We start from the raw sequence: 12,449 nt of genomic DNA, 5'->3' as shown, positions 1-12,449 counted from the left end.
CCACAGAACTTTCTTTAGGATGTTTTTCAGAGCAGGGTTGGCTTTGGCAAAATCCCTTAGCTTCTGTTTTTCCTGGAATGCTTTGATTACACCATCGTATTTGATTGACAGCTTTGCTGGGTAGAAGATTCTTCGGTGGCAGATTTTTTCGTTCAGGGTTTTATATATGTCTCCTCATTGCCTTCTTGCCTGCGTAGTTTCTGCTGAGAAATCTGAGCTTAATCTGATTTGCTTGCCTTTGTATGTTACAATTCTCTTTTCCCTAGCTGCTTTCAAGATCCTGTCCTTATCTTTGACTTTGGAGAGCTTGATTATTATATGTCTTGGTGATTGTCTTTTAGGGTCTATCCATCCAGGCGTTCACTGATCTTCTTGAATGCTCATCTTTTCACTTCAGGATATTAGGAAAACTTTCTTCCAGAAGCTCTTCAACTATCTCCTCTGTGGACTTGTGTTTGTTCCTGTTCTGCAATTCCAGTAATTCTTAAGTTATTCCTCTTCCTGTTGTCCAACATGAATCTTAGGCCTTCTTCAGATTTTTTTATCCTATTTTGTGCTTTCTGTCTTAGCAGTGTTGAGAGATTTATCTTCTAGCTCACTAGTTCTGGCTTCTATCTCTTCATTTCTACTCCTTTGCCCTTTCAGTGTACTGTCCATTTCTGATATTCTATTATTAATAGTTTGGACCTCTTTCTGTAGGTTTTGAATCATTTCCAATGCTGTATCTCTTTTAATTGATTGTTCTTGTAGTGCTTTCCTGACTTCTTCATTATTTTTCTCAACTCCATTATATAGTGTTTTGATACATTTTATAATATTTTTTCTGAATTCCTTCTCAGGTATTTCCAGAGCCTGCCCATCTTCCAGTATGGAGTGTAGGTCTACTTCCAGTTCATTTGCCTCAGTCACTTTATCTCATTTCTGGACACGTGCAAATATGGTCATCTGCATCTGCATATTCAGGGGTTATTTGTGGCCTTAATACTTAGATGGGTGTGTATTTTAGTATGTTTTATGCTTTCTGATTGCCTTCAGGTAGATGTGATCAGGAAATGGGCTTCCCTTATCACTCTTCTTTTTGAGAAATTTCAAGATGCCACTGTTGGTCATTTTGACGTAACTTAGGATTTAATTTTTGACCTGTTTCCTTTTTTGTCTGCCTGTCCCACTCCACAATCCCCATTTAGGTGTTTTTTTCTAGTCATAAACAGTTCAGGGCCGGCTGTAGCCATTTGGTTTTAAGTGGAAACTGTCTCTTTAAATTTCGAGGAGATCTGTGTGCATGCATAGTAGAACCGTCCTAGGGTAGGGCTGGGGTGTCCACAAGCTCAGGCATCCCTATAGTCACCAGAATGGAGGTGCACAGACAGCAAGGGACCAATGAACAGATACCAAAAGAAAAGAATGTGCACACCTTTATCTCCACGGTTCTGTCAGGGGTCCGTGGTTGCTCTGATCCTTCCCCCAGTTGGTCTCACCCAAGATGGCAGCTCCTGGAGCAGCTGAGCATCTTGAATTTGGAAGCAATTGATTTCTTGCTTCTGCTACAAATACCTCTAGCTGTAAGCCTTCCAACCTTCTAGATATTCCTTTATATGTGGTTCAGAGTTCTGGGACCATCCCCTGAGACTGCTTGGTCTGGTTTTCGGTGTTGTTGCTAATGGAGCTCCTTACTACACTTCCGCCCGATCTGCCATCTTGTTTGTTCTCTTCCAGTTAAGTTTTTACAACATTTTTAGCTAGGTGGGGAAAGGACAAATAGGTGAGGGAAAGACAAAAAGACAAATAAGACAGGGAGGGCTGAAGTAAATTTAAAAAAAAAATAGGGATTAAAAGCATCATTGGGTGATTACCTTTCTTTCTCTCTCCGAAAGAATGACTTTGGACAAAAATTTTTTTTACCTGGGATCCTCTGTTTCTTCATCTTGAAAATCTTTTTGATGGTTGTACTGAAATCATAGTTATTTGAGGTCACATAAAATTCATTGTGCAAGTAACTCAGACAGGTGCCTGAACCTGGAAGGTGTTATCAGCTCAATTGTGTTTCCCTAAAGATATGTAGAAACTGTAATTGTTGGTGTCTATGAATGTGGTCATATTTGGAATTAGGGTCTTTTCAGATGGGATTAGTTATGTTAGCATGCTGCCACACTGGATTAGGGTGAGCCATAATTCAGGATGGCTGACTGGTGTCTTTATAACAGTAGGAGTGCAGAGACACAGAAGAAAGGTGGTCATGTGAAGATAGAGACAGAGAATAGAAATAAGTGCCTACAAAACACAAAACTCCTTCTGGTGCTACCAGAAACTAGAAGAGACAAGGAAGGCTCTAGAGCAGGGGTGAGGAATGTCAGGCCCATCACCTCTATGGTGGTTGTAATGGTTATGTGCTGTGCAGTTGGTTCCAACTCATATGACCCTGCGTAGGGTTTCAGAGGCTATAAATCTTTATGGAAGCAGAAAGCCTCATCTTTTTCCTGTGGAATCGCTGGTAATTTCGAACTGCTGACCTTGAGATAATCAACCTGATTTGTAACCAGTATGCTACCAGAGCTCCTATGACCTGTATGTTGTTGTTGAGTACCGTGGAGTCGGTTCCGACACATAGTGATCCTGCACATGGTTCCCGAGGCTATAAATCTTTACAGGAGCAGAAAGCCTCATCTTTCTCCCACAGAACCGCTGGTAGTTTCAAACTGATGACCTTGAGATTGGCAGCCCAACTCGTAACCACTATGCTACCAGAGCTCCTTATGAGTACCACAAAATCACTTGGCCTGGCCCTGCCAAGGTAACCACAGTTCCAGTCATTATATTGTTGTTAATTTGACTTTATGGTTCAAACCCACCTTATCATCCAGTGGTTATCCTACAATACAACACAATCATGTTGTTGTTGTTGTTAGGTACCATCAGGTCAGTAGCAACCCATAATGACCCTATCCACAAAAGACCAAACACAGCCCATTTCTGCCCCAAACTCACGATCACGGCTAACTTTTAGCCCACTGCTGCCTTCACTGTGCCAATCCATCTTATTGGGAATCTTCCTCTTTTTCTCTGACCCTCCATTTTACCAAATATGATAACCTTCACCAGGACTGGTCCCTCTTGATAAACGTCTGAAGTATGAGAGACAAAGTCTGGCCATCCTGGTTTCTAAGGAGCATTACACTGTGCTTCTTCCCAAACTGATTGGTTTGTTCTTTTGGCAGTCCATGGTACTTTTAATATTCTCCTCTAACACCATAATTCAAATGGATCAATTCTTCTATGGTCCTCATTATTCCCTGCCCAACTTTCACAGGCATATGAAGCTACTGAAAACACCATGGTTTGTGGCAAGCACACCTTGATATCTTTACTCTTGAACACTTTAAAGAGGTCTTATACAGCAGATTTGCCTAATGCAATATGTCATTTGATTTAATGACTGCTGCTTCCATGACTATTGATAGCTGCTAAATGAAGCTTTTGACAACGTGATTCTTTTCTCCATTTACATGGATTTTGTTTATTGGTTAAGTGGTGTGGAGTTTTGTTTTCTTTACATTGATGCACAACTGATACCAAACACTGTTGTCTCTGTTCTTCATCAGTAAGCATTTTAAGTCTTCTTTGCTTTTAGCAACAAAGGTTGTATCATCTGCATATTGCAGGTTATTAATGAATCTTCTTCTGATGTTAATGTCAAGTTTTTCTTCATATAATCCGTCTTCTTGGATTACTTGCTCAACATACAGATTGAATAAATATGGTGAAATAATTTAACGCTGGTACATGCCTTTCCTAATTTAAACCATTCTGTGTTCCCTTGTTCTGTGTGAACAACTGCCTCTTGGTCTATACACATGTTCCTCATGAGCACAATTAAATGTTCCAGAATACTCATTCTTTGCAATGCTGTCCATAGTTTGTGAAGATCCACACAATATAGCACAGGTAAACATCTTTACGGTATTCTCTGCTATCAACCAAGACCCATCTGATGTCAGCAATGATATCCCTCATTCCATGTCCGCATCTGAATCTTGCAGGAACCTTTGCAAATTCTCTGTTAAGTATGATTGAAGCCATTTTTGTATTATCTTCAGCAAAGTTTTGCTTGCATGCGATATTGATGAGATTGTCTGATGTTTTCCGCATTCTGTTGGATCATCGCTCTTTGGAATGGGCACAAATACGGATCTCTTCCAGTCAGTTGTCTTCCACATTTTTTGGCATACATGAGTGGAGTGCCTCCAGTGCAGCCTCGGTTTGCTGAAAGATTTCAATTTTGTATTCCAACAGTTCCTGTGCCTTATTCTTTGCCAATGCCTTTAATGCACCTTGGACTTTCCCTTCAGGCTCTTTGGCTCTTGATCATACGGTACCTATTGAAATGGTCCCACAGTTTGCCCCTGGTCTTGTTTTGGCTGCTAATATGGAACTTTCCCACCACTCTGTACAGATGTAGCCAATTTGATTTTTGTGGATTCCATCTGGTAATGTCCATGTGTATAGTTTGCCTTCGATTTGTTTAAAAAAGGTATTTGCAGTGGAGAAGTCATTGGTCTTGCAAAATCCAATCCTGTGATCTCCAGCATCATTTGTATCACCAAGGCCATATTTTCCAACTATTGATCCTTCCTCTTTGTTTCTAACCTTTGCATTCCAATCACCAATAATTATCAATACATCTTGATTGCATGTTTGATCATATTCAGACTGAAGAAGTTGGTAGGATTCTTCACTTTTATCATTATTGGTCTTTGGTACTGTCAATTTGAGTAATAGTGGTATTAACTGATTTTTCTTGTAGGTTTATGGATATTATAATATCACAGACAACTTTGTACTTCAAGACACATCTTGATACATTCTTTTTGATGATGAATATGACACCATTCCTCTTCAGTTTGTCATTCCCGGGAAAGTAAATCATGTGGTTGTGAGATTCAAAATGGCCAATAGCAGTCCATTTCAGCTCACTAATGCTTAGGATATTGATATTTATGTGTTCCTTTTCAATTGACAACTTCCAATACTCCTAGATTCATACAACATCTCTTATCTTTGCTTTCTTAGCTTCTGTGTCTTTTATCTCTAGAACCCAGTGGTTTCTGGCCATTGGATGAAGAATGTACTCCTTTGAAAATATAATAAAAATTTAATTATGCATTAAAAAAATACTACTCAAGTCTCACCAAATTTGCAAAATAACTCAGGGGTTCATGGACTCCCTATGATCAACTGAGATTGGCATTCTTTGGACAAGAACATTTTGCAATCTTTTATGTTAAGTTTTAACATTCAGTCTGATTGGAATCCCAAATCTGTGAATCCTAAATCCATCTTTTCTTTTCTACTCCCATCGCAGAGGTTCCTCTCACCAAGACCTATCTTTTCTAGATTGAGCTCTCTACCACCATTCAGTTTATTGTAACTATCCCCTCTGAGTCCCCCATACCTTTGGTCTTCCGTAAACTCTCCAATAGGTAGCCGGCCTCCTCCTGGATCCGCTCCTCAATGCTTTGCTTTCACATCCCAAAATCCCGGAGGATGGTCAGGGAGAAGTGGCGGAGAATCTTCCATCGTTCTCCATTGGCCATAGCTACACCTGCCAGGATCTCAGTGTCAAGAAATTGCCTTCCCTCCCTTTGTTTCTAACTCTGTTCTGGATCCTGAAGGGAATGCATAATGAAAGCTGCAGATTCTGGTTCCCAGAATCCCTTTCCTTTTTCCCAGTCTAGATGCAGAGACTAAGGTTCCCTCCCTGTACGTCTTTCAAATGTGGGACTTAAGTGAGAGAATAGATATCTGAATGTTTGTGCAGAAAGAATAATGAATGACGGTATCATTGGGTGGAAGCATGAATAAATTAAAAGGTGAATAGGTGGAAGTTAAGAGGAGAGAGAGATGTTTGGATGGATGGATAGATGGGTGAGAATGGATGGATGCGAGACAACTTGGAATCGAAGAATCTGAGTAGCTAACAATGGATGTATGATTAATCCTGTAAGGGAGTCTACCTAAATAGGAATGCAGGAGCACATGTGCTGTGTATATGTTTTAGAAAGGTAGGAAGGAAGGTTGGCCATGAAGTTTTGAGTTTGTACACCAACAGTGTTACTGTTCTATTAAAAGTAACAACAAAAATAGCACAGTAGACACTCTGGAGTCAGTAAATTGAGTTCAAATCCTGGTTCTATTACTTACTCACTGTGTGACATTACCTGAGATGTCTCATCTTCAGCTTTCTTATTTGAAAAGTTAATAAACTTAAGATAATTCTCTCCAGGAGAATGATCTAGAGCAACAATTGTCCATTCAAAATATTCTGTGAAAAATATATGGAGTTTTTCAATTTTAAATCATTTTGAAATTTAAACACAATTAGATTCATCTCTTGGCCTGCAGTTTCAAGAGTTTTTGACATATACACAGAGACAAGGCATCACGACCATAATCCAGGTCAAATCGCTGATTTGTAGTCAAATCCTATCCTCACTAAGCTCCAACTGCTTTGCCACTTCCAAATGTGTTTCGTAGTTGGACCCATAGAGTATTAAACCTTTGAGTCTCACTTCATTCATAAAGATTTCTTCATCCACTGTGCAATGTATGCTGGAAGTTCCTTTTTTATTGAGGAAAAACCCATGTAACAGGAAATGAAACGTTTCAAATTGGACAATTCAGTGGTATTTAATCAACTCTCAGTTTCCTCATCTACCTTTCTAAAATGTCTTCCTCACCTCCACGAAATTTAAACCCATTCAACTGTTCTATTCTTCCACTCTGTCTGCCAACCTTTGGTACCAATTAAGACCCTCCCTGTGCCTATGGATCTACCTGATGTTTCACATAAATGGATCATACAGTGTGTGACCTTCCGGTTTGGCTTCTTTCAGGTAGTGTAATGTTTTGAAGCTCCTCTATGTCTGAACATGTAGCAGTACTTCATTCTTTTTTTGCCTAGCTGAATCACATTCCATTGTATGGCTCGATCACATTTTGTTACTGTATTCTTTAGTTGATGATAACTTGGGTTATTTTCCTATTTTGAAGAATATTGCTGTGAACATTGATGTACAAGTATTTGTTTGAATACCTAGGGCCTTCAGCAGAATGGCCTAACAATGCACTTCTGGAAAATGAGTCACTGAAAACCCTATGGCGCTCTCTCTCTCTAGGTTCCTCACTTCCAAGATGACAAAGAAAAGGAGAAAAATCATTCATGTCAAAAAGGGCTGCGGCCATGTGCAGCCTATTTGCTGCATGACTTGCATCTGCTGCGTGCCCAAAGACAAGGCCATTAAGAAGTTTGTAATTTGAAACATAGTAGAGGCCGCAGCCATCAGGGATATGTCCAAAGCGAGTGTCTTCGATGCATACATGCTTCCCAAGCTGTATGTGAAACTGCATTATTGTGAGAGCTGCGCCATTCACAGCAGGCAGTCAGGAACCGGTCTCCTGAAGCTCTGAAGGACCAAACACCCTCACCCAGATTTAGACCTGCTGGTGCTGCCCCACGACCACCACCAAAGCCCATGTAAAGAATTGAGCCCTTAACAGGTTGAAGTAAAACTAACCTGCAAGAAAAGAAAATAAAAATTACACTTTGTGGCAAAAAACTCCCCAAACCCCTATGGCGCACAATTGTCCACTCACACAATGGGGACACCATAAAGTAGATTGACCCCAGGGCAATTGGCTACTGATGTTTCTATATTTAACTATTGAAGAAACACCAAATAGTTTTCCACAGTTGTACCATTTGACATTCCTGCCAGCAATAGATGTTGTTGTTAGATGCAATTGAATTTTATCAACTCCTAGCAACACTATGCATAACAGACCAAAACACTGTCTGATCCTGGGACAACCTCACAATTGTTGCAATGTTTGAGCCCCGTGAATGCTGCCACTTTGCTAATCCATCTCACTGGGGGTCTTCCTCTTTTTCTCTGACCCTCCATCTTACCAAACATGATATACTTCTCCAGTGACTGGTCCTTCCGACAATATGTCAGAAGTATGAGAGATGAAGTCTGGCCATCCTGGCCTCCAAGGAGCACTCTGGCTGCACTTCTTCCAACACAGATCTGTTGGATATTTTGGCAGTCCATGGTACTTTCAATATCCTCCTCCAACACCATAACTAGATGAGTGGTTCCAATTTCTGCACACCCTCACCAACACCTCTCATTTTCTATTTGCTGTTGTTGACCTAGGCACCCTATTGTTGTTGTTGTTAATTACTGTTGAGTCTGTACCAACCCACAGTGACCCTATATGTAGGGTTTCCGAGGAGCAGCTGGTGACCTTGAACTGCTGACTTGCAGTTCAAACCAACTTTTCAGTCCAGTGCATTAACCCACAGCACCACACCAGGAAACAAACACTCGAGTGGACTTGAAGATTTGCATCCATGTTTCTGTGTTGATGCAGTTCACAGTTCTTTCAACTGTATATAGATTTACAAGTGTCATTGCAGGGCCTTTTTGAAAGTGTATGTTGTGTTGTGAAGTGCCGTCAAGTCAGTTCTGACTCATAGGGACCCTGTGTAGGCTTTCTGAGAAGCAGCTGGTGAGCTTGAACCACTTACCCTGCAGTTCAAATTGACACTACAGTGCAGCGCATTAACCCACAGTGCCAAGCTTTATATGAAACTGTCAAACTGTCTTCCAGAGTGATTATTATCTTACTTTCCACCAACACTGTGTGAGGGTTTCAATTGCTCTGCATCTTGGCTGGAATCTTCTACTGCCAGTTGTTTGGGGGTTAGCCATTCTATAGTTAATGGTAGAATTTCCTCAAGGTTTTAATTTGCTCTTCCTTAGTGGATAATGGAGTAAGGGAGTCATGCAACAGGTTAATGCACTTAGTTGCTAAGTGAGAATCTGGAGACTTGATTCCACCCAAAGGCTTCTTGAGAGAAAGGACTGGTGACTTGTGAAAAGTCAGCCAGAAAACCCGCTGTACCACAGGTCTACGTCTGACACACATGGGTCACCACCCACATGCAATATGTCAGGATATTCTGAAGCCTGTCTTCACAATTGTATCTATACCCACCCACTTCTTCCCACCTCCACTGGTTCCAGTGTGTCTAAGCTAAAGTAACCACTTGAAGTAGCCTCCAAATGCACTTTCTAAGTTTGTTCTTACCCTCACTCACAGTCTATTTCCCATACAGCAACTAGAGGGAGCTCTGAAAAGCATATCTATACATGTCATTCTCTGCTCATAACCAACTCAACCTCAACCCAGAGTAAACTCCAAAGTCCTAAATGTGGTCCAGTTCCCACATGACCTAGCCCCTCAGTATCTCCCTGGTCTCATCTCTTTTATTTCTCTTCTCTCCATTCCTTCTTGACTCCAGCCACACTAGCCCCTTTGTGAATTCTTTGAAAAAAACAAAACACACACACACAAAACAACAACAACAAAAAAAAAAAACAAAAAAAAAAAACAGGCATGTTTCTCTCATTTAATTGTCTTCCAGGAAGACTTGTGAGACATCACCTAGTCACCAAATACAAAATTTCTGACCTGAATTCCTTTTCCTGATTACCTGCCTTATTTTCCTAATATGATGATGATTTAATTATCTAGCATGGTTTTCATTTATTGTCTACCTTCTGACTAATTCTCAGTTTTCGTCTGTTTTGTTCATTGGATTACAAGTACTTCAAAATGTTACCGTTCATGTTGTGTACTTGAAACATAGCATTTGATGAGTAACATATAATTGAGGGGATTTCAAAAAGTTGATGGAAATGAAATGAAAAGATAATGGAATTTTCCCACAAACTTTCAAAGCATGTTCATGTTTGTGAGTGTGTAACAATTTCATCACCTGAGGAAGTTGATAGAAATGAAAATGGAATTTAGAAAGTGGAAGGCAGTTGAACTAAAATTCAAAAGAGAGTGAGGATTATTTGTAATTGGAAACAGTGGAGGTTCAAACAACCAGGATGCAAAGTGTTTCCAAAAAGAGATGCTGTAAGTGGTTTTTATAGGCAATGACCCACCAGGATTGTTGAGACGAGGGCATTCCCCACAATGGCCCAACCAGCGAGAGATCTCTGATGTGGGCTGGAGAATGGATAATAAACAGAGAAGTGTAAAGGTTCATTTTGCTGTGTTCTACAGAGAAGTCTCATACAACACACAGTAAACTTTCTACATTCAACAGTTTTGAGTTCCTGTTATTGACTTTTTTCTCTCTTTTGAGGGAGGGTAGATGCAAGGAGAAATGATTGTGACCCACAGTTGGGCCAATATCAGAGACAATGGGCCCACACAAAAACAGAGAATAAAAGATAAGGAATTGGTGGTGGCAGTAAGCCTAGTAGGAGATGATCATGAGACGTTAAATCCTTGAGAATTTTGTAGAATTGTTGAACAGTGCTTTGATTTTTACTGATGTACAAGATTTATTACCCTACATTTTCAGGGTGACTTTGGGAGACCTCTGTTCCATGATTGGTAATAATGCCTGTCTCAAAATCTCCAGAGGAAACTCTGGGTATTTAAAGAAACAGGATGGTGGGCTGCACCAATACACATAGCAGACATTGTCTTACAACACTACCCACTGAACCCAATAGTGAGCGCTCAGTGGGCTACAAGACAGAGCTCATAGGTAGGGGGAATGTTTCCAAATCCAGAGATTTTGGGGGTAATGTCGATGTCGGCTGGTGGCACAAGAGAACGCAGGGAGAAGTTCTGAAGGATTGAGGTGAAGTACAGGAAGAGTTCCATTCGGGCCATGGCTTCACCCAGACAGACTCTCTTTCCTGTAGGTAAAGAGGAAGGTGATAGGTTGACTCACGTGCACAGGATAACAGGATGGGAGAGGGGAGTTGGGGCCAGATCACCTTTCCAGGCCACAGATCCCTCCACAGTGACTCAAGGGGTTACAGTTGCTATAGCAACTGCTGGATTTGAACCACCAACCTTTATATTCAAACTGACTTTGTGGTCAAGTGTATTATCCTGCAGTGCCACACTAGGACTCCATGGATCTCAAGCTTTGTGCATTACCATGCTCAGCTAGGGGACTCAACACGTGACGCCACATCTGTTATGCTCAGATGCCTAGATGGACCATGGGTTGAGGGACATATGTAGGATTTTCTCTGTGGGAACCCATACCTTAGCAACCTACCCGAGGAAAAAGGCACAAAGGCTTCATTCTTCTTGAAGCGGCCCTGCTCATCCAGGAAGTGTTGTGGATAGAAGGCATCTGGGCAGCGGAAGTATTTGGGGTCTTTGAGGACTGAACCAATCAGGGGAAACACATCTGTACCCTGGATTGAGGAAGGGGCGAGTGAGGGGATGTCCACTGTTGAGGGATGAATGTAGGGACACAGGAAGAAAGAGAAGTTTGGGGAGAAGATAGGGCAAAATGGTGGGTGCAATCCCACCTTGGGCAAAAGGAAGCCTCGGAAGTGAGTGTCCCGGATAACGTTGTGGGGTACACCCATAGGCACGATGTCTGTCAGTCTCTGTATCTCATGGATCACAGCATCTGTGTAGGGCATCTTGACCCGGTCATCCACACTTGGTATCCGGTGAGGTCCAATCACCTGGTTAATTTCTTCATGGATTTTGGCTGCAAAAAACAACCACATTCAGAGAAAAGAGAACAGATAAAGGACAGGAGATGTGACAGCATTGAATTTAGAAGCTAGGAAGGGTCACGTGTTCACATCTCCAGCAGACAGTGGGTTCTCAAAACGTCTTCCAGATGTTTTGGATGCCTTTTTATACATAAGAGCTGGGTGGTACAAAATCAGTATTTATCACACCATTGAGAAGGACATAGTGTCCTCATCCCAACTCAGTGTTTAAAACATTTTTGGCAAGGTTGGAAAAGGACAAATAGGTGGGGAAAAGACAAAAAGACACACAAGGCAGGATGGGTTGAAGTAAATAAGAAGCAGTTACTGAATCAGAATTGAAAGCATCTTTGGTGGAGTTGCCCTTAATGGAGAATGACTCTGGGCAAAAAACATCTTACCTGGGATCCTCAGTTTCTTCATCATGAAAATGGTTGTGATGGTTGTACTGAGATCATAGTTATTTGAGGTCACATAAAATGTATTGTGCAAGTAACTCAGACAGGTGCCTGAACCTAGAATGTGTTATGGGCTGAATTGTGTTCCCCAAAAGATATGATGAAGTCCTAATTCTAGGTGCCTATGACCATGGCTGTATTTGGGATTAGGGTCTTTTCAGATGGGATTAGTTATGTTAGCATGCTACCATACTAGATTAGGGTGAACCATAATTCAGGATGGCTGACTGGTGTCCTTATAACAGCAGGAGTGCAGAGACACAGAAGAAAGGTGGTCATGTGAAGATGGAGACAGAGAATGGAAATAAGGTCCCTATAAAACAAGGAGCTCTGGTAGCGTAGTGGTTACGAATCGGGCTGCGAACCTTAAGGTCAGCGGTTC

General features: G+C 41.2%; 2 protein-coding genes across 2 annotated transcripts in view; both read right to left on the bottom strand.

Moving 5' to 3' along the window:
- LOC102816167 (cytochrome P450 2A13-like) overlaps positions 1-9,692 on the bottom strand; it is a 23,604-nt gene extending 13,912 nt beyond the window's left edge. The window contains exon 1 of the mRNA XM_006871516.1: positions 9,686-9,692. Coding sequence (XP_006871578.1) covers positions 9,686-9,692 — 7 coding nt within the window. The remainder of the gene's footprint in view (positions 1-9,685) is intronic.
- Positions 9,693-10,602: 910 nt separating this feature from the next.
- Positions 10,603-12,449, bottom strand: part of LOC102815776 (cytochrome P450 2G1-like) — a 12,143-nt gene continuing 10,296 nt past the window's right edge. The window contains exons 7-9 of the mRNA XM_006871515.1: positions 11,415-11,602; positions 11,156-11,297; positions 10,603-10,784 (exon numbers count right to left, since the gene is read on the bottom strand). Of these exons, the coding sequence (XP_006871577.1) occupies positions 10,603-10,784; positions 11,156-11,297; positions 11,415-11,602 (512 nt within the window). The remainder of the gene's footprint in view (positions 10,785-11,155; positions 11,298-11,414; positions 11,603-12,449) is intronic.

This window comes from Chrysochloris asiatica, unplaced genomic scaffold (assembly GCF_000296735.1).
Source record: "Chrysochloris asiatica unplaced genomic scaffold, ChrAsi1.0 scaffold00168, whole genome shotgun sequence".
Taxonomy (NCBI): Eukaryota; Metazoa; Chordata; class Mammalia; order Afrosoricida; family Chrysochloridae; genus Chrysochloris; species Chrysochloris asiatica.
This window is presented reverse-complemented; position numbering and strand designations above follow the sequence as displayed.